At 38.8% G+C, this 23,728-nt stretch overlaps 1 protein-coding gene across 2 annotated transcripts in view; it reads left to right on the forward strand.

Moving 5' to 3' along the window:
• The first annotated feature begins 3,556 nt into the window (after positions 1–3,556).
• Positions 3,557–23,728, forward strand: part of LOC134533665 (cytosolic carboxypeptidase 1-like) — a 246,022-nt gene continuing 225,850 nt past the window's right edge. The window contains exons 1-2 of one of the 2 annotated variants that reach the window (XM_063371214.1): positions 3,557–3,712; positions 6,069–6,221. In XM_063371214.1, coding sequence (XP_063227284.1) covers positions 6,095–6,221 — 127 coding nt within the window. In that variant the 5' untranslated portion in view covers positions 3,557–3,712; positions 6,069–6,094. The remainder of the gene's footprint in view (positions 3,713–6,068; positions 6,222–23,728) is intronic. The other variant, XM_063371222.1, reaches the window with a different exon arrangement.

Raw genomic sequence — 23,728 nt, forward strand, 5'->3', positions numbered from 1 at the left:
AACTGGCCGTAGCATCGTCTACCTTCTCATCTCCGCACACTTGGCCCTCGACTGGCGGTACTGATTCACGTCTAGCGGAATTCCTGAGGACTACCCCACCAAGGGTCGCAGGCTACCCTGAGATTGATAGTGATGACGATAAAGGCACGTGGCGAATTTAGCTGTTAAGGAGAGTTGAAGTCCGGACGGTGAGATACACGCATAGCTTACAAGTCACTTATTAAATGGCTTAGACAAAACACTGAAATTATACACTACACAAGGCTGATGGCGGAAACTAATACTAACATTTAAACCCGAAAATAGAGTTTACCATGGAAATGTCCCGGAGATCGGGATGATACTGATACGGCGGTACTGCTCAGATAAATTAATATGATTATCGAGAGTTCGTCCTCGTGGTGGCGTGGGGCAACGTTAAGATGGGTGCGGGCGCGGTGGTACCTGACGTGGTACTTACTCGCGACTGCGGCACGTCCCAGGAACTGATGAGTTAGAGAGTCAATGTTCGCTTTAGGCGCAATGCCGCCCCGCGTGGGCAAAGTTCAATTCTCCTGTCGGAGTTATTAAGGCGTGTAGCGCTGGCACCTCGGCGGGCGGCCCAAACCAATAGAAATACGTATTACACTAAACGACTCGTGGACGAGTCACACACATTTAGTAAAAAACCGTACGACACGTCGTACGGCCGATTTAGGGCTGGCCGTGGAGCGGATGAAAACGGATTTGAAGATATTACCTATTGAAGCTACATACTGATTTTGGCGTGAGAAGTGAAGGCTCCACGTGCGCGGAGCTGCCGGCCCTGGCAAGTGCTGGAAGGCGATTGACTATTCTCCCTGGCAACCCGGCCAGGGAGGGGGCGAATTCCCGCGGGAAGCTACGGAGCGCGGGAAGATGTTGACGGCCAGTTTTGTGATATCAAAACATTTACATTAACATTAAATAATTATTTTAAGACTATTCAATACATAAAAGGTTTTAGTTACTTCTTTTAATTATAAATGCATGTGCACTATATCTTAGTTGCGCATTGCCACACCCGGCCGGGTGCTTTACACAACACAGCCGGCCGTGACGGGTGTCACGCCGTTCGATGCACTGCTCTTCCTACTCTACTTCGCACGCGCGGGCGTGTTCGTTATACGTGCCCTAATTCAGGTGTTGAGGACACATAACGGCCTGTGCCCTCAGAGGGAGCACCGACAGGCGGCGTCATCTGTAACCGTGCCGTCATCTACGGACATTTTAATACACTTTACACCAGACATTTAAATTCCACAAGGCAATAGCAGTTGTAAACCATAATTCTCAAGATACATAAGTATGCAGAGCCATGCTCTGGCACCATAACAAATCGGGATTGGGTACTGTGGCATCACCTTGTATGAGAAACCGTGCCGTCACCCGCCACAGTCTCGTGATCGAGACTCGGGGCGGTCCTAGTGGTTTTAGTGGCTCTTAATGAAATCTCTGGCGTGCGCCAGGTTAATTTGAGTATTAACCGAGGTTGTCGTGGGTTTTTGCCCCTGCGTGTTCCACTAGGATCGGCGGCTGTAGATGGTGGAATGGAGTCCCTGCTTTTAATACGCACTGGCCCTACACAGTGTAGAGCACCGTTTCCTAACTGTTCAGGGGGCGTCTATGAAATAAAGAAAACGTTAGTTAGGTGCTGGTTTTTAATCTCGCATCTCACAAAGTGTGGATGGGCACAAGTTATACAATTACACTTGACAAATACGCTGGCACTACACACACTCACACTGAATAATTAATTACGTGTTACGTTGCGGCACTTGCAAATAAGATCCCTACATGGGCTTGGGGGTCGTCGAAGAGTTTGAGTGGGTTAACGGCCACTCCCGTGATAAACTGGAACTATCTTCGTGCCCGGGCTCACCTGTGTGAGTCGCGGGCCCACAAAGGTAATATTAAGAGACAAGTCTTTAAGTTTGTAGTCGGCAGGCGTCTGCTCGACGAATTATATTAAGTTCTGTTCGCGGGAGTCGGCCCGGACCGTAAGGTGACTGCGTCGCGAACCGTTGTTGCGCGACGAGCAAAAATTAACGTGGCCGGGTTAAGCCCTGCACCGGAAAAGGGCACGGGGGCACGCGGGGAGAGGAAAAGAGGTTTTAATGAATTATAATATTTACCAGTATGAAGAAATCAGTAGCACAAAAGTTGAAGTCTCCCCGCGGGATCACGTGTCCGCCCCGGCCCGTGAGTAAAACTCTACTGCCGCTTTGTGCCGGCTTGGGAGGGGGGGAAGCATCATGATGTGCCGAACTTTCTAATGTGCCGTTATTCCAATTTAATAATTATAATTAGACATTATTATTTCTAGAACCCTCGTAACTTAATGACATCTGTCTGAATTAGTTGGCGGAAGGCCTATAATAATAATACATAATAAAATTGAGATTAATAATATTTGAAAATAGAAAGTCAAGCTGGAGACTGTCTGTCACTTGTTGACTACTCCAGTGGCTATTTTCTGGTGAAAACGGAGAGGTTAATTAGGTTGATTTATGCTGTTGTTAATTATTGGCGGAAGGCCGCAAGGGATGTTCCGAACGTTTATTAACTGCGGTTTCCCATGGGGAAAACCGCTGCAGCCCTACGACGCACTTTCACTCTTAAGGGTTGTTTTGATAATTAAAAATCACCTAATTACTCCCCGTAATTAATGAAGCATAAGAGCTGTCTGGTGGAGTTGGCATATGGGCGTAATCTATTTAAACACTTACCGACGTCGTCGGCTCGCTTGACTCACGTGACCTGGGATTGGGTTGCGTTCCGTTAGCGGGGTTTAATACTGGTGGGTGGAGGCCGGTCTTTATGGCCTTCGGACGGACGACGACGACCGTTATATAACAAACCCATACCATTTTTCAATATATCCTGTTTCCATTTAATTGCTATCTCCGGCCACATAACAACATATGTATTTTGACCCCAAATTCAACCTCAGCCACCGAGCTTAGTGGGCCACACTGGTGTCAAAGACCCAAAAAATCATTGGTTAGTACCAAGAGCTAGCCTGACTCCCTCCCAGAATAAAATCAAAATTCATTCTTGCCAGCTCCCATTAGGCTTACCCCGGCTTACGAGTGCAGGACCATGGGATATGGTTGATAAAGGCCGCAAAAAGAATTAATATCAAACAATACTGTATCTTTAAGTTATTTGAGGTTTTTCATTATTGTGTCTTTTATCCGTGCGGGCTGGATGGTAGGGTGTCTTCCGCCAGTGGGAACTGATACTGGTGCGTTGAGGACTGGCTTTAAAGCCGCTGGAAATACAGCATCATTAAAGTTGAGATAATTTAGAAAATAAGATGTTTAGAAAGTTGTGACTATGTCATTTTTACATATTATAAATGTGATATTTTGTAAAATTTCAATAAAGTATAGATGAGTTTAAAATTTTATGTTTAGTGAAATAATTTCTTCTATTTCATGATAAATTATCTTTAGGTAAACCATGGGGTTAGATTTTCAAATTGCCAAAAAAACAAAAAGTATCACTTTGTTCTTGAATGAATTTCGGAAAGTAGTTTTCTACCTTCAGTTGTTCTACTTTTTAAATTTTGTTGTCCTTTTCTATTAACCTGTCAGTGACAGTCAGAGCGGGAAATTAAACATGTAAATATTGTAGTTTGAAATTCATGCAGTATTTGGTAGGCTCTTGTGCCTTAATTATCTAATTTGAGGTAGGTTAAAAAACTTTTAAATTTCATATTTTGCAGATATGTTCTTCGTTGTCAGTTTTCATGGCGAGTAATAATTCTTGGAAGTATTATTTTTGTTATAATTTTAATTTGCTCAACGATATTCGTGGTTAGTTTAATATAATTGTATATTGCGTTCAGTTAAGTTGTAAATATTTTTTCAGCGTAATTTCAAAACTAGAAATTTTCGTGTGTCCAGGTACCTACTTATATAAAAATTTTTGTTACATTTTCTAAAATGGAAGTACCAGTGTGGCGACAATGGCTTTTTAACTCAAACACGTTTATATTTAAAATGCTCAGAGTGAATTTTATTGCATTAAGTATTTATTGTTAATTTTATTAAGATTAATTTTTTGAGTGAAAATTTAACATTATTTCTGTTTGGATGTGGCAATGCAGTATTTAAGCCTGGCCTACCTATTTTGTATCACTAGTAATTGTATGACAAAAGAAAAGCCAGGTATATTTATAAGACTTGTTGCTATATGTGCTATAATTTAAAAAATAAAATTGCTATTTACTGCATTTAACACCAGGATGAAAATTGTAGCATACTGGGACTTATGATGGTTGCTGTATTTGTTTATATGAAACTGATTCATAACTTTGTATTACTGGCTTTTTAATTTTTATTATTTTTTTTGCAAAGGTAGGAAGGTTAGACAGAAAGAAATAATTGTTTAGTTACATCCTTTATTCATGGAAGAAAGTTGTTTACCTTTTAAGTTACTTAAATTTTTAGAATTAAATACATGGGAGATTAGATTGATAGGGTTTTGTCAAATGAACATAATTATATATCATAAAAGAAAATTTATAGCTTGAGTTTAATTTTCACTACTATGCCAACATGCATATAATTGCCTCGGTAAAAGTTCCATATCACGTTTCCAAGTTTACATATCTCTTATTCCTGATGGCATGATTTTGTAAATATTGATCCGGTGGTACTTATATGATGGTTGCTGTTGTAATTTAGTACGTCAAAAATCCTGCACATAACAAAACCTTGTGATATAACAATGAATTATGATTATAAGTTGAATACAAAATAATTTTTTTTTATTCAACTAAAGATCATAATTCATTGTTATATAACAATTTTTCTTTATATGCAGGATCTTTCAACTTACATAATTAAAACAGCTTGTATCATGTACCACAGATCAATATTTACAAGATAATGCCATCAGGATCAAGGGATAAACTTGGATACGGAACAATTACCCTTGCCTCCAATAAACACTGCTTCACCTTGAGTAAATCCAAATTCTTTTGATTGAATTAATATTTTTCATTTTGATGTACTGGTTTTTATGTAGAAAGAAATATTTTTAAGTCTGGTTATTTTGAAAGATATTAAAAATATGCGTGTGTTGATAATATTTCCTTTTTAATAATAGCAATAGTTTTTTTTCCATCGAGGACTTGCTGTGTTAAGCGTGTATGTTCATAGTTCTGGTTTATGGTATGTGGGACTCTAAGATAAGAGTTTATGGGTCAGTGAAGTTGATGTACATGGAAAAACATAAACAACCCAAAATCAGGAAAATTGGGGGATGGAACCATCCAAGCATTTGTGTGGAGTTACTTAAGGAAACCATGTTGTACCCAAAATCAGGATTATGGAAACCATGCTATACTCAATATCAGTATGAACAACCTGGGATTTGAACACAGATCCTCTTACTCTGATAGTGACATAGATATATTTTAGTATAAGTACCTAGTTTTTCGATGTGAGAGTTTTTTTTAAAAAAAATAGTTTTTAGCTTCATAATTTGGGTATTTTATAATAGAGCTATTGTTAAATCTACAGGTATAGCCCTTAAATAATAGAATGAGAAGAAAATTTAATAACCATAATGTAAAACTGATGTTTAAGCCCTAATTCATTCATAGCAGCAAATAAATTACAAGGGTAGCTGTAATGCACTTTTAAGTAGTTACTTGGCTTTCATATAAATTATAAGTTAGGTTCAGTAAAAAAACCTTTCATGGCTTTCAGCGGCTAAGATAGTTATGCTGAAAAGAAAATTAATGTTTATGGTATACTTGAGTGTCGCAGCTTGTGGGAAATAAGGTAGATTGTAATTAAATTGAAAGGTTGGGTAGATTAGGCCAGTTAAATTTATAATATGTATCATTTAAGAGTTAAATATTTTTACAATGATTTTATGTAATGGTAATGTACCTGACCTAACCTAACCAATCTTTCATTTTACCTACTATTTGTTTTATTTCTTCAATGCTGCTACTCTTGAGGTAATACCATTAGGTTTTGTTCAAACATTTCTGCAGTTGCAATCTGGAATGTATATTTTCACCATTACAGAAACATCCTACGAGCATCGCCTAACCATGACAGAAGATACACTCAATGACGCTCTGCTTGAGAAGCTGAGGATGTTTGCTACCAAGCCAAATGACAATGTTGAATTGGTTCGCTCAGTTGCTGCTAGGTTGCACAGCCGTGCTGCCTCCCAAGGTATGCTGCCCCCCATATCTGATTTACCTAGCATCTTTTCAGCACCTGAACTTTGTTATGTTTAAAAGTTGTAGGGAAATAAACACGTGATGGGGATTTAAAACTCAGTGAAATTCCATGTTACTTTAGTAGAGCATGCATATATTTTAATTTTGTAACAATTGTAATCATTTTGTAAACCATATAATTTTTTATCTTGTAAGTTAACAGCTCGTTTTAACAAACAAGGTTTTTTTTTGGTTGGGCTTTGCGTCTTCTCGACAACAGCGTCATTAGAGACTTTAACACACAACGACTCAGTTCAGAGATGTTTGGGGAAGAAATCAGCCATGGTCTATAGTAATGGTAGCCAACACATTCCCAGCAGGCCATATTTGGACGTCCAAGTCTTGAGTAGCGGCCTGTGATACCAGCAAGGAACCAATAAGTAGAATATTTTTTTAATTTTTTATTATAACTGTGATTTTACTGATTTTATCCTCAGTTCGATGTACAAAAAACAAGGAAAACGGAGAAAATAGGGGATATGCGTTGTTGGTACTAAATAAACCTTTCAGATATGCATTACATTTATTTTTTGTAATTTTACCTTACTGTTTTAAAAGAGACCACCCTGGCCTATATAAGGGCACCATCCCGCCCCTTACCTAGAGTGATTTCGCAAAACCAATGAAAATTGAGTCAAGATGCCTTAAGCAGGTTTCGAACCTGCATCCTTTGGAATATGAGTCCATTGTCATATCACTGTGCTACCTTTTTCTGTAATAAACTAGATCTAGGTGTGTTGCTACGACTGGTGGAATAAATACATTTTTGAAGCAAAACTTCTTTGCTGAGGGGGCTACAATTTTTGAGCGTTACAAAAATTCTGATCGCATAAAGGGATTAGTTAGGTACGTGGTGGGGAAACCGGTAGAGGAGAGGACTGCAGTTTTTTCCATCCCTTGCAGTTTTGGTTGGTCGTATCAAAACTTTGTTTAGACAATAGGTAGTTTTTGGTATTACTCTTAACGAGATATAATAACTTATACTGATGCAATATTTCATATATTAAGGTAGTAATAGTGATGTACACTTGCATACTTGCATATATATTTTTTTATCTGCAACCTCAGCCAAAGAGAATTATATTTCCTATACGTAATATGTAATATAATAAGCAAGCAGTTTCACTTTTGCCGTATGTGGACTCCATGGACACACTTTTTTTTGTTTTGTGAAGGGCCTCAATGTCCATCAAGGTGTTACAGGGTGAGGTATGGTGCTTGAATTTGTTTTCTTGGCAGGAATCACATCTAAAAATCAAATATGCATATAACTGGTTCACGTTAGGTTAGTGTATAACTGCACAGTATAAAAATCCTATCTTTTAGCATGTTATTTTATGTGTTCAGTCGTTTGCCTTCTTGGTGCGAAATTGCAATGTAAAGTGTTTTATAAACACAGTTACAGGAAAACACTCTTATATTTCGCAATCCATTCCCACATGAATAGTAAAATAACCCAACTTCATGGAATTGCCTATTTCCGGAAGATCTGTCTCTTGGTGGACATTAATTCGAAGACTTTCAGCATGGCCAAAATGGACATTTGCATACTGATGTAGCCTTGAAACGTTCCGCTGAATATCTTGGAAATCATTCAAAGCATTTGCGTTAAACTTTGTAACACACTTTCCAACAAATAATTATTAGGTTATCACTTAGGAAAGCCTCGTGGGTGCATGGTGGAAGCAAATGATGAAGACTGGCCACTTGATAGGCATCCTGTCATTGTGTTTAGAACTTATGGTTTCTCTCTAATAATAATAAATACTGTAGGCATGCACCTTAAGTAATATAGATTATACACTAAATAGAAATCATTTTACAATGTTTCAGAGTATATAAGTTTATTGCAAGTTGTTGAAAATAATTTTTATCAGTACCTCATATGTGGTTCAAAATATATTCTTTTGCCACTGGAGGATGCGAAAAATACAGGCATCCTCATTTGGGCCTCAGTTTTCTTTCTCTGTATTTCAATAGTGAGATGTACCTCATCTTTCTGCAAGAAATTCCTAGTGTAAGCTATAAGAAATTGCTGATGGTTGATGCTTCTATTGAGTTATCATGATGCTTATCACCATAATGCAGGCCACTGCTGAGGTCACCATATTTGTTAATTTATGTTTAACATAATTTGCTTCATCATTGCCGTCTGTGTGCCCAGCAAATTGGCCAATATTAAATAAATGTTGTTGTGAATTATTAGAAAATACAAAATGTTAAAAAAGTACATCTATAAAAAAACAGTAGTCTATTTCCTTCACTTTTACCTCTACCATTAGAATACATATACTGTGGACCAGAATACATCCTTTGTGAGTAATGTATTGCCTACTGTTTGACCCCATGTATACTAGCAAAAAATATTTCTTTTATGTGGTAATTTTTGCACTGAAACATAATGCTAAATCATTTATACCCACTGTTATTATAAACATTAGTAATCAAAAAATAAAATTGTATTTTACATGTAGAAACAGAATTTAGGAGTTGTTCTTCACATATTTATAATGTTATGACACAACCACTTTGTGTTTTCAAATCATGAAACGTACAGGCATCCTCATTTGGACATCAGTTTTCTTCTTCTATATTTCATAGTGAAATGTACCTCAACTTTGTGCAAAACATGCCTAGTGTAAGAGAAGCTCTACTTTTTTTTAATTAATGGATATCATTTTGTGTGCATTAGAGGGTCCTATGGACATATAAACTTAAATTCCACACCTCCCCACATGAGTTGGCATGTTTACAGTCACTGCAGCAATAGTCTCTGGGACTATTATGGACTACAATATGCCAGTTTTTTTGTGATTCTATTCTACATGTTGAATTTTATGCTGTTATGGACACGCTTGATCTAGATATTGTGGGTTTTTCTGCATTTATCCCTGAATTTGTGGTGGTTTACAATGCTACATATGTTTCGAAAGTGGCCTCATTTAAGAAAAGAGTTATGGAGAAAATTTGTGTAATAACATTAAATCATTTTTAGATTTTCACTGTGATGTTTGGAATGTTTAATTGACAATTGATATATTGAATAGAATATTTTAGACTATGCTAGAATGCTGTTCAGCATTATCAAATCATATTCTTGGTTCACCCAGGGCATGCAATTTCAAGGTGCTGTTGGTTTCTTGAAATATCTATGGACCTACATCTTGAACCTTGTTTTCAAAGTCTATGCTTAAAGTTGCTTTGCATTGTCACCACAAACGGCTTTTGTGTTCCACAGCATGTACATGTGGGTTAGCCATGACAATTTTGTCCTGGTTGATTTGAAGCTCTATTATTTTGCTGCAGTTGTACCATTGTTCTAAAATATATGCCAGCTCTTGGATGCATTGGCAATAGATACCGGGGGGGGGGCTATGGGGCCCTGGAAAACCCTGTAATCAAATGGCCCCTCTCTTGTCACTGTTTCTATTCTATTCATTTCAATTCTGCAATGCATCCACACTCATACACTAAAAACACACAAACTGCCACTAAACTATTTTTAATGCACCATTTGGTGAAACGATTCGCGCGCCACTTATTGTATGTTACCTCACCTAGACAGTAACCTTCCTCGTGTTTCAAAGTTCAAGTGTGCAAAATTTCACGATACGTTAACAATGAAATGGCAAAATATCATAGAGAATAATTAAATTCTGCTTAAATGATTAACTTTATCAAAATCTCACATCGACATTGCTGTTCCTTGTGTTTCAAAGGTCAGTTGTAGAAAGTTTCATCGCAATCGGATGAATGATTTAGGAACGTTGAAAAGACATACAAACATTCATTAATTATATATATATAAATAATATAACTATATACATATATTACATATATATATAACTACTACAGAACTTTGTGTATTGTTATTTGACACTCTGTATACATAATATTGGAATATGTCTTTAAACCTCAACAATACAAAACATTGAGAATGTTGCATTTTTCATAAGAAAAAGAATGGATTTTCTGGCTGATCTACAACTGGTTATATAAAACATTCTAAACTTAAACATAAATTAATTCATTCACTGCCAGATTAAGTTGTATGTACAATAAAATAATGTATATTTTTAATAACTGTACAAAAATTTTGAAATGAAGTTAATTATTTTATACTTATGTAAAATAAAATTAATCAAAACTTTTGTTTTCCAAATAACCCTTTATGAAGATATAATTTTGATGATTAGAGGACAAATTGAACATACCTACTTTTTTTTGGTGTGAATGATTTTATTAGATGTTATAGAACTAAATTCCACAAAGAATGTATCCATATAAAAATTTAAATAAAGAAATTAACAACTAAACAAAGAAGAATTTTTTTTATTGAAAAGTAAAAATAGATTAAAATAATAATTTGTTTTGCATTTAAGGTTACATTATAAGATTAAATATTAGCTATAATCTTTTATTTCCTACTAGCTGATGTGCGTCAGCTTTGCAATGGAAGTCTAAGGGCAGAACACTCTTGCACTGCTCATTATACATGAAAGGGTGCAAAAATCATTTCTTAGTGCTGCTCTATACCTGTGATGAACCTGTGTACCTATGTTAGCTATTAAAAAAAAAATGCAAATAATTTCTTTCCAAAATTAAATTGAAACCACAGTGTTAATGACCACACATAACTGCAGTAAGGAAAGTAATAATAAAATATTTGTCAAAATAAAATTATACAATTGTAACAAAATAAGGCTACAATAGCTAAAAAAAATTATTAATTAAAAACTAAATTTAATTAAAAAAAATTGCTCTGATGTGCATGTGGAACCTGCCTGGAGGCTGAAGACCTTTTCACTTCTATGCTACGCGAACGACAAACTAACTAACTGACTCTCTCTTTTGTCATTATGGATACCAGATACTGAAATTAGTGTTAAGAAGTCTATAAAATGTTATTCTCCTGTTGATGATTTGTGAAATTATTCTGTAATCATTTAACCACTGAAGTATTAACTATCATGAATGCATGCTTTGTTCGTCATATTTTGATTTCTTAAATCAAGAACTGAATTTTTCGACATAAAAAGCAAACTTTTCAAGGGCTGTCAAAACGTTAACGCCCAAGCTTTAAACACATCTACCATTCTTACTCTCCCAATTCCCCGCCCCCCTCCTCACAGGGTAGATATCTTAACCAGAGGGGTAAGATTTGATGTTAGAAAATAAAGGACATAGAATATTTTTCGACGATTGGTTGGGAACATTAATGGCTCACTGTCTTATGGTATAAACAATATACCATAAGCCCAGGACTTAGGAATAATGTTGACAACTTCCTTCCCTCCCCGCCCCCAACCAGATGGTGGAAGAATCAGTTTTTTGGGATCAAGAAAATATCTTTGTTCATTTTGATGTACTCTTGAGGCATTTGAACACTACCATATCACCTCCTCCCCCTAAGCCCAAGGCTTTTGAGATCTTAACAGATCCTGGCGGGAGGGAGGTTTAAACCCAGATTATTTGTAACACAAATAAATCGATGTACATTAATTTTGACGGACTCCCGAGGCATTTCGACAAGCCCAGGGGGGGGGGGGGGGGGAGAAAGATTGTTGAAGCCCCAAAATTTTCGGAACGCAGAACATTTTATTTCCGTTCATTTTGAGGTACTCCCACGGCATTTGTGGGCAATGCCCAACCTCTATTTGTTTTGAGGGGGGGGGGGGGGGGGAAATTATAGCTCCCAATTTTTCGGAACATGGAAAATTCTAATTATTTTAATTTTTGAGGTACTAGCGAAGCATTTACTTCCCTTGATACTCTTCCCGAATATTTTCATCCTTTCTCCTTCACCATGTCTCAAGAGCATGGATATTTGCATCGTTGTGATGTTTGTTTTCCATGAGCGGTCCCCCCCCCCCCCCCCCCTCCTTCCCACTGCTGCACCACGTATCCTCTGCACGCGGTTTACCGCAGGCCTTTCTCCTGGCTATTGTATTAATTTTATGTAAATATATAGTAGCGGCCGACTACGCGCGCGCTCTCTTGTTTTGCTATGTGTATGTTCGTCACCTGCCTTTCGGGATAATTATATCTTTCACAATTAACTCTTCACTGCTAGATCTACAAGATTTTGTGAGATTTCCAGTACCCCCGAATGATGATTTCATTTCTGATTTTACTCAAGACGCGTATCTGACTATGTTTCGTTCTCCCAATAAGAAAACGATCTCTCAAGATACAGGTAACGTGGATAAATCTCCACACGTTGCGCCTAAGTCAGAATCACATAATAATGAAGAACTAATCAACTTAGTTAAATCTTTTTGTAATAAAATTGAAGATTTGAAGAATGGAAATTTGATCTTGAAAAATTATTGATCGATTCTAAATCTGAAACATCTGAGATAAAGCATGAGCTGTTTCAAATTAAGCAACGCTTAAATTCCATGAGTGGCGGTATACTCAAGCACTTAAAAAAAAAATTCTACCAACAAGAGATCTGACGTTGAAACACTGAGTAAGCCTGGTAACCGCTCGCCGCCTGACCCAGTTACAACTCAGTGTGTTCTGCTGGAAGGCATGACCTTGCGCAACTCTCATCCTGTGCCACAGCGTAAGTCTAGTCTCACCGGGAATGCAGATACCAAACGCGATTTGAACCGAAAGAAAACACCATTGAAAGTAGGTATTAGAAATACTTTTACGTTAAAAACTATCTCCAAACCAATCTATAAAAGGACGAAAGCCCTCTTGTTACCAGGTTCGACCCTACGGTTATTGAGAATGAGATCACAGACTACATTTCCAACGAACTTAACATGTCCTGGGCACTGTGATGGCCATTTTCCAGCTGGGGTTGATGGCGGTCGTCGTCGGAGGGGTGCAGTTGCATCCGGGCCTTAATCGGCTGTAAACCCGCCGGGCCGAGGTACGGCGGGTCGGAGGGCTTTCCGAGGCGACGAGGACGCCTCGTGGCTGCACTCTGAAGCGCGGTGGTCTGGTCAAACTACCGGCGAACAGTCTGCCGACGAGACCAAAAGTTGGTCGTAGTACGGGAAGAATCCATCATGTTTGAATGGTTCCCCGCTGAGGTTTTCTTATGGCCCAGGATTCTTGGTGAGGTAGGACTCGTACTTGGGAGTGGTGCCCCGAGTGCTTTAGGGGCAGGTATCAGGGTTCCCTAGCCCATTGAAGTACCGACGTTGTGAGCGACGAGGACAGCTCCGGTAACCAGCCTGGACAGCTGGAAGAGGTTGGGTAGACCTCCACCGGACCGCGGGTTCGCTGGGTGATTGAGGAGTCCCAGTGTGAGGCGGGAGACCGGGGTAGGCGCCAGAAGTGATACTCCAAAGGGCAAGGGAGCATCCAACTTTCTGGTTAGCTGAGTGGAGTAGGGGGCCGGAGGTGGTGCATAAACTGAGATGGGTAGCCTCAGTCCCTTTGCATAGCCAAAAGCTCTAACGCTCTTCCTGGTTGCGTATGCGGCGTGATCCGCATCCACGCCCGTGGGGGCCCCAGGGCGGTAGGGCGAAAGCTAAGAGCGCTGGGTTAACAAACCAAAAGGGGGGAAACCCCTATTCAGTTTACTTTTACTTTATGTCTCAAGTGAAAATTACAAAACTTCGAACAAAACATGACTCATTCATACATCTCGTTCCATGTCTCTCTCTGTACTAGAAGAAGATTTTGAATGAATCAACATCGTCTTCTGGCGTAGTTGTTGCTTAGTAAGCCCTTATTATGGAAAACTTCACCCAGACCAAATTGCAAGCTCTACTTCGAATGATACATCAAAACTCAATCGTCTACCGCAAATTCTTTAACTACTAACTCGATAGCTTCTAGTTCGTCCCAGGTGCTTGGAGGAGCATTGCAACACCTATCCATAAAAATGGTTCAAAATTTCATGTACAAATTTCTAAATTTTTATCTCAGTAATAGATTATCTAGTAGTCAACATGGCTTCAGAAGAGGAATGTCTACAGCTACTAACTTAATTACATTTATCAATCCCATATATAAAGAAGTAGTTAATAGAGGACAGGTAGATAGATGCCTGCTAATTCGATTTGGCCAAAGCCTTTGACACTGTTAACCACTCTTTATTACTCGAAACGTTATCCCAGTTTGGTTTATGTGATAACTGGAAAACCATTTTATATAGTTATTTGATAAATATAAGTTTTTAAATCTATAAATAATAATTCCTCTCTCTTCAATGCTGGTTCTGTAGTTCCTCAGGGTGAAACTTGATCCCCTCTTCTTTTTAATATCTTTATTGACATCACCAGTGTCTTAAACTTTTCCATCGGAGTCCTTTTTGCAGACGATTTGAAAATTTACAGATAAATTGATACTAATAACGACTGATAATTATTACAACATGATATTAATAAAATATATAATTGGTGCATACACAACTAAGTTAGACTTAACAAGGATAAAACTAAGGTATAACTTGTTGAAGTCTCAGATCATCAGAACTACACTAATAAAACTTATTGGAATCTTCGTAGACTCCAAGTTATTTTTTCATAAGCATGTTAACTATATATATTCTACTGCCCGAATAACTTTGGCCCTTATAAAATCCATAATTTTTTATGCTAATGATTAAGATTTTATTATTTCCCTCTATTTTTCTTTAATCCTTACTAATATTATAAATGCGGAAGTAACTCTGTCTGTCTGTCTGTCTGTTTGTTAGCTTTTCCCGGCTGAACGGCTGGACGGATCGTAATGAAATTTGGCAAGGAGATAGATTATATCCTGGGGATGGACATAGGCTATCTTTTGTCCAAAAAAATAAATTATAAACGGGTTAAAAAAAATATCTTAATTTTATGTAATGTGTGTCATATATATACAAACTGTTAGTGTCATTCCTCTATGTCTGCCGAGCAATAGCTTTCAAGCCATTACGTTATGTTTTGCTATTGTAAGGAACTAAGTAGAGAGTGAGAAAAAAATAATGATCTTGACAGTTTGTAGTGTCGCCATATTTGTTTCAATTTTCAATACCGTTTTCGTATATTAAAATTTAAATTGCAGAAAAAAAATCATGTTTCATAGACACAAAAATAGTGAGTGTGTGTCATTTCTCTATGTCCACGAGGTCTCGCCGCATCAATTTTCTCCTTGGGGCGAACCCGTCCGCTCAATTAAATAAACAGCTTTTATCGTTGAATGATTTCATGATTTATTTCATGAAAATCTGCTCTCATAAAAAGTTAGTTTTATAGACATTCAATAGGTGTCTCTCTCTCTCTCTCTCTCTCTGTCTCTCTGTCTCTCTCTCTCTCTCTCTCTCTGTCTCTCTCTCTCTCTGTCTCTCTCTCTCTCTCTCTGTCTCTCTCTCTCTGAAGATCAATCTATGAACCGTTACAAATTTATTTCCTTTATTTTTTTTTGATTTGATACAATATGATTTCACTAAAAATTAATTTCTACCCCTTCCTTTTTTCATTTCCACATTACGAAGTTTCACTTCTTCCACGTGGAGGGACTCCACGCAACTTTTTTGCATGCAATTAAAAACTATTTTTTAATGATGCCAAATAAGTATAACTTCTCATGCGCGTACCTAAGTAGGTACACGCACCCATTTTTTAAATTTAATTTCTTCTTATATATTTTCTCCCTACCTAGGGCACTCATAATTCTTTTAAATTTCAAGTGTATGTTTTCAATGTCATTCGAGTTGTACAATTTTTTTTTGTCAAATTGGTCATTATTTATACTTTGTTTCATTTTGGAAACATACTGTTACGATCGCGCTTGGCTGCAGTGCTTGGCGTCGCCGCGCTCGTTCGGCCTGTCTGCGCCCCCTTCCACCTGCATCCTCTCCCTGGTATCTCGTGCCATACTATCTCGCGACATCCTGACTGTCGCGGCGCGCACCTGCCTCAGATCGAGTTACTTAAGGGAGGCCGCACTGCGGAATGGAGGGACTCAGACATGTCTATCGGTGTGTTTTGTGGGAACCCGATGCTTGTTGAGTTTATCGGCGTTCTTTGAGCAGCCGCCGCGTCCTTCGAGGACTCACGACGCGTTTCTGGGCATTTCGACGACGAAGGTCGCGCGATATCTCGGAGACATGCCCGATTGTTCTGGACGGGAACCCAAGGGATATTTAAGGAGGTTGGGCCGACCTTCGAGAGGAGTTCAGTGGGGAGTTCTCCCGCGGCGGAGTTTCCGGGCGATAGTGCCGCAGGTGCGGCAGAGTGGCGAAGTCCTTGGACGAAGGTCCCAGGGCAGAGAGTCTGAGTGAGTGAGTGGAGTCGGGAGTTCTCCTGCAGCGGAGTTTCCGGGCGATAGTGCCGCGGGTGCGGCAGAGTGGCGAAGTCCTTGGACGAAGGTTCCAGGGCAGGGAGTGAGTGAGTTCAGTGGAGTCGGGAGTTTCCGGGCGATAGAGTCGCGGGCGCGGCGGAGTCCCGAGTGAAATTGCGAGCGAGTCGTCGTGTGGGATCTCGGCGAAGGGTGTGACGGCGGCGGCGAAGTGCGGCGACGGAGTCCCGCGGCGGAGACCCACGAGGGGTGCTGCGGCGAGAGTTGCGCCAGAGGTGCGGCCCAGCGAGGTGTGTGGAACGAGTGACTGGAGAATAGACATTTCTTTAAGTGTAGTTAATTATTTGCCATCTTAGAAGATTAATTGTAAGTGACAAGTAGTGGTAATAAATAAAACTGTGTGTGTGAAATAAAATCTATTAATTGGGCTATCCTTTACGAACCCGCGGTAAATCGTAACAATACGTATTTTAAGTATTAAGACAAATAAAAAAAATTAGTTTCACTAACATTCTTAGGTTTTTATTGTGTGGATAGTTTCAAGTTTAATATTATGTAGGTACATAAATTCTTAAAATTATAAATTTATTCGAAATTTATTCATAGGTTGGTAGGGCCTACTAATATTTTCTATTTGTTAATATTGTAATTTTTTTACAGTACCTACTTATTTGCAAGGAGTTTGGTTTAGTGTTTATAATTTATCTGCTGAGCGTCAAGAGTCTTAGGGCTGCCGAGATGGAAAGCCAGAAATATTTATCAATTAATAATATATTGTTGAAAAATTTGAACTTACTATTTCAGGAAAGTTGATTTTTTTTATTAATTAGAATAGTTACGTGTAATTGCCATCTTCCTTTATTTCATATTAAACATTATGTTTGGTTGAGTGTGAGATAATTTTATTTATGTATGTTTTAATTTATTTTAATTTCTTATATATATTCTTACCTACCTACTTCTATTAAATTTCAGGCGGATGTTAACATTGTCATTCCAGTTGTATAATTTTTTTTTGTCAAATTAGTTGTTATTTAAACTTTTTGTTTCATTTTGGACTATGTTTTTTTTTACTTAATTCAAAGTTTTGTGGTGTGTACAGGGAGTGATATCTCTATTAATTTCTATACTCCTTTGGATAAGCGGAATATGGCCACCACAGTTTTAAATATAAACAAATCCTACAAATGTTTTAAACATTATGACAAATAAAAATAGTTTCAAAAACAACCTTAGTTTTTTTTTGGTGTGTATAGTTTGAAGTTTAATATGATGTATGTACGTAAATTCTTAAACATGCAGTTATTTATTAATTTATTTAGATAATTATTCATAGGTAGGTAATAAGCTTTCTATTTGTCAATATTGTTATTATGGTAGATAAGAGTACAGTAAATGCCTACATTCTTATATTCCTTTATATTCCTTTCGATTTGGAGTGTTTCCGAGCCATTCGGGGTCCTCGACATCACCCCCCCCCCCCCAGGTGGTTAAAGCCCCAAAATTTCGAAAGTTTAAAAAATTTGAAAAATCTATCTCTTTCGATTTTAAGTGTTTTCGAGCCATTCAGGGTCCTCCAACCGCCCGCCCCCCTCTGGGAACAAAGCCCCAAAATTTCGACAATTTCAGGAATTTCAAATATCTATTCTTTCGAGATGGAGTGTTCCAAACCATTCGAGGTCCTGAACATCCACTTTCCGCAAAAGTGAAACCCCCAAAATTTCGAAATATAAGAATATATATAATTGGATGTTGGCATGTATGACGTCGATAAACTCTTACACCGTTTGACCAATCGCCATGAAAGTTGGCACTTCGAAGTGTTTTTATCATGGAGAAGGTTTTTATGCTAACCATTTTTTTTAACTCGCCGCTAGATGGCGCTGTAGCGCATCAACTTCTAAACCTTTCAACCGATCGCCATGGGTAAACAGAAAACAATAGGTCACAGATACACAAACAGTAATTATGTGTTATTTCTTAATGTCCACCACACTGGACATATCGCTATCCATTTTGCTGTAACTCGCGGACAATATATCACCCGGTGTTCAGCCCGGGCAAAGCCGGGTACTACAGCTAGTTAGATATAAATTAGAATATTGCTCTATCATTTGGAACAACATCAAGTTGCCTGTTAGCAATAAAATGGAATGCATTCAAAATAAAATAATTGAATTAATTAATCTAATTAGATTTCCTTATTCTATTCTCACACCTCTCGTAGAGACTACAATGACGCACTCTTTATTCAAAATGGCTACAACTCTAAAATTCAATTTAAGTTTATTATTGAAAATTCTTGCTTGAGAGTACCACAATTCAATAGGCCTAGTCGTTTAAGATCTACTTTATGCACAATTAATAACAAAAACGACCTTATCTAATAAATTTCTAATTACAATAAATTAGAGGATAATAAATTATAGGATGAATAAATTGAAATTTGTAATTTTGCAGTGCAGTAAATTCCCTAGTTAATAACTTGGTAAATAGTTATAACAGAGATTTTTTCTTCTCTTTTTGACGTGATAACGTCTTATAAATGGATGAACGCCGTCTGCACGCACGAAAAAGCAAGACTCATTGTCACGTTCCGCCTGAGCCGAGCGTGCACGAACCGGCCAACCACCGTGCGAGAAAATCTTCTATAATATCAAACAGCTTAAGGCGGACTTTTTAAACGCAGCAATTTAAAAAATTTGATTTATTTGTCCAGTTTCGTCATTTCAAATTAACAATTTAGTGACATAGATTTGATTTCAGTTTATTTCTATAACTAATTGTTCGTGATTATATTTAAACAAATTATTTAAATTAAATTTGCAAAAAAACTGTAAATAATAATTGAAAATTAAAAAAAATGCAATTTTTCATCAATGTTTTCTTATGACGTTATCACGTAAAATTATCGTCCGAAAACCGACTTTACAGAAAATTCCCTTTTTTTTTTTGTTTTATTTTGTGTTGTATGTACGTAATAATTTTTACGGTGTTATTGTATTTATAGTGGTGGTTGTGTTTGTTGTATGTGTTGTCATCGCTAATATACGGTACTCTTCCCTTCGTGTGTTGGCCATGTGCTGTTCTCGCCTACTATGGTGCTGACGGGGGTGGGAGTCCATATGTTTGCGGTGATAACCTAGTGTTTGTGTTGTATATTTGTCGTGCCCACCCCACCATCCAAGTCAAACGACTTTCGGTGGGCATGTCACAGTTTTAAATAAAATACATGCAGTGTTCACTTATTTACATAATTTTTTTTTTATTTATCTGACTGTTCTAGCAGTTGCAGTTTTAAATTTCATTAGTTCTGTATTATTTGCGCTGCTGGTTCCCACTCTCTAAGGTAATTCCATTTCGCTTTTACCTTAGGAAGAAATGTCCGTTACTGCAAGATTGCGGTCATTAAATATATGGTTTTTGATAGATTATTGCAAACACTAGGAATTCATACATTATAAGATGAGTTTGAATTCAACCAACAAACTTTGGCTGCAGGATCATCACGAAATGATAAGTTAAAAACATTTGTGCAACATATAGTGTAACTAGCGACCCGCCCCGACTTCGCACGGGTGCAATGCTGATACTAAATATACTACAGAATGTCTTTCTATACAACGTTCACAGCTTTTTGTCATTAGACAATACAACCATAATATACCTAGATCAATTAAATGCACAATGTATTTAAGGTACGTAATTGGATAAGGATTAATGCTGTATTGCTTAAAATCGCTTCGTAAATAAGCCATTATTTATCGTAAAAAGTAAAGGATAAAAAATGGTTATTGTGGGTTATCCCTATGAGATAGACATATATATCATCGCGGACTTTTTATAGACCTTTTTAAGGTGTACAATACTGTAGTACATTATTTTGATCTATCTCGTAGGGTTCAGCCAGCGTTTGCAATGTATTGCAAAAAAAGTGTTTATTTACATCACATTAGAAACCTCTAAAATCATCCGTGTTTCTCTACTATATTATGCATGAATTATACATATAAAACTTCCTCTTGAATCACTCTATCTATCAAAAAAACCGCATCAAAATCCGTTGTGTAGTTTTAAAGATCTAAGTATACATAGGGACAGACAGACAGCGGGAAGCGACTTTGTTTTATACTAAGTAGTGAAGTGCTTATCAAGACATTTGAAGTTGGAGTGGAACAACTTGTTTATATCAAATAATAAAGTATTTGAGTGTGAATACTAAGTCCCTGGATACATGTTTAGTTCAAAAAATTCTACAACCACCACAAAACGAGTCGCTGACATAAAATGATTTCTAATATATTTGGGTTAAATACCCTTATTTCCCATAAATTTTTGTGGCATTTTGAAATGTGAAATCTGCAACAGTTAAAATACTCATGATTATGATATTTATTAGAGGTGATCTGCTTCTGGGCTGGGAATTAAAACTGGGGATTTTGACTTTCCAGCCATAAGCGCAAACGACTGAGCCAACAGGTGTGTATGAATATATATCCAGGTTTGTAATGCGTAAGCCATGTAACAAATTATTGGCATATTTGTAGTGTTTTTCCTTTCTTTTTTTTTTCGTTAGTAGCCACACTGGTCGAGTAGTCGAATCACTCGCCTTGCACTAAGACAATCTGGGTTCAGTTGCCGGTGGGGTCAAACCTGGATTTTTCACATTTGGGAAACGTGGCACACGCCGTGAGCTGGTGGGTTTTTATGTGGTACTCCAGTTTCCCTCACCCATTCATTCGGTCAATGCTCGATCAGTATCTCATCACCTTTCATCGTCTCTAATAAACCCCAATGTCGACGAGAAGTTCAGCCCGATCTGTTAATTTCCATATTTCGTTCCATAAAGAGAACAATTTTAACTTATAACTTCTCATCATTTAATTATTGTGAGCAGCAATGGTTACTTATCCAGCGAAGACATGAAGATATCGTTAAGCTGAGGTTGTTAATACGAGGCCAGTAAACCAAAGGAAAAAAAAAACAATTAAAAAACCTAGTGCCAAGTATTTAATTAAATTTGAAATAGTTTTAATTTTATCGCCTAGCCAGTGATGCAATATTTCTTGGCATATTCTCAGTATTACTGTCAACATCTTCTGCCAAGAGAAATAACTTGTATGTAAAGCTGCTAGGAGTTCTGATTATTTTGGCAATGGGTGCGTTTGCAGATGGCATAACATGTTTGAAGATAGGGCTTGATGCCAAAAGCTGTAAGCCAGCTACCATTAAAAAATCATATGTACTGTAGTTGTATCCCTGAATGTAAATGTTGCTGCCTCAAAAATCCAAAAACCTTGTTATTATGCATAATTTAACATGACTGATTCCCTCCCCCTCCCCAATTTTTAAAAGACAAAAAGTTACGAGGATCCTAGACGCGAGGCCACGAGGTAGGCCGGTCGGCCCGCCAGCGCAGCAGGGGGATCCAGGGGAGGCCCCCCCCTCCCGGACAGGTAGCGTCCATCCGTCTGCGGTAATCTGACTAGGAGCGTTGCCTCTCTCCCTGTCTCTCGAGAGACGGGAGTGGACCTGATCCTGCGGGAAAGGTGATTGTCCCTTGAGGTGTCGGAGCCGTTGCCGGCTCTAGTATCCGAGACATGATCCAACAGGTTCACGGAGTGGGTGCAAGGATGCGAATATATAACCTCTCCGCACCAAGTGGCAATCCTCTGCCTCCACGTGGGCACCGCTGTTGGGGGCGAATCGTGGTGACCATGCTGGGATGGATAGCCTCAACCTCTGGTCATAGCATTGCCTTAACTGAAGAGGACAATGCTGGGCGTAACCCTGCCGCAGTGCATCCTCAATTGCATGTATGGGACCAGAAATGGTGGATTGGCTGAATCTGTGGGCAACAGCAGATGCTATCGAAACCTTTTTGGGGGGATCGATTGCTGAGCCCCGGCGTCTCGGTCCCAAAGGGCCCCATAGTGAATGGATCAGGCCTATGGTAATGGATAGACCATGAAAGGCGCCCCTGTGTTCGGGTGCACCCGGGCTTAAAAAAGAGCTGTAAACCGCTCGACTAGGTGTGATACGTTCCCCTAGTCCAGTGGACGGGGGAGGTACCGAGGCAACCCCGAGGCCCTCCAGCATACGCACTGTGGTTGTCGTTTCTAGTCAGGGCTTCCTGCGATCGCCGCCGGATGAGTTCAGGCACTTCCGGGCCTTAATCGGCTGTAAATCTGCCGGGCCGAGGTACGGCAGATCGGAGGGTAGTCCGAGGAGACGAGGACATCCTGTGGAGTAACTCTGAAGAGTGGCAGTCGGTTAGCAGCTGGCAAACAGTCTGCCGAATCAACGCCAAGTTGGTAGTAGTACGGGAAGAATCCATGAAAGATTGAACGGTGTCCCTCTGAGGTTTCCTCCAAGGCTCTGGATTCTGATTGGGTAGGACTCGTACTTGGTAGTGGTGCTCCGATCGCTTGGAGCAGGCTCCAAGGGTTCCCTAGCCTGATGGAGTCGACGTGGTGAGCGACGACACAGCTCCGGTTCTAGCCTGGATAGCAAACAGAGGTTGGATAGGCCTCCACCGGACCACGGGTTCACTGGGTGTTTTGAGGGGTACCAGTGTGATTTGGGAGATTGGGGAAGGCGCCAGCAGTGCTGATAAAGTCTTAGGGCACAGGACACAGCCAACTGTCTGGTTAGCTGAGTGCGGTAGAGGGGTTGAGGCGGCGTCTATGCTGGGTTGGTGGCCCCAGCCACTGGTCGGCACCAAAGCTCTAATACCCTCCCGATCAACAACACGGAGCGATCCCTCACAGTTCTGTATATTAAAAAGCTCTGGGATGTTTTAAAAGAGAACTGGAAGATACTCCCACACTACCCTTGAAGGGGCCCGCCTACCTGGGCACACATACGGTGTGCAGAGCTTCAGGAAAAACAACGCGATTTCAAAACTACTCAAGATATCCGAGTGGGGCCTATTTACGAATAGCATTTAAGAGTTCGCTGAGGACCGAAAAGTACTTTTAATTTCGGATTAAGTTTTAAACTGTATTTTTAGAAGCGTTAAAATGCCTAAAACGCGTGTTTTCAGAGTAATTTTTAGGCATAAAACAATCAGTACAGATTCTTGAAAGCACTTAAGGGGCTTGCATAACACCTTTATCTTCATTTCTCCGCCATATAATGTTACGGTCACCGCTCAAATTTCACAGTTATCCTGTGACGACGAGACGAATGCGCGCCAGTTCAGAGCCTTGCGCTTAG

The sequence above is a fragment of the Bacillus rossius genome, chromosome 1 (assembly GCF_032445375.1).
Source record: "Bacillus rossius redtenbacheri isolate Brsri chromosome 1, Brsri_v3, whole genome shotgun sequence".
NCBI lineage: Eukaryota > Metazoa > Arthropoda > Insecta > Phasmatodea > Bacillidae > Bacillus > Bacillus rossius.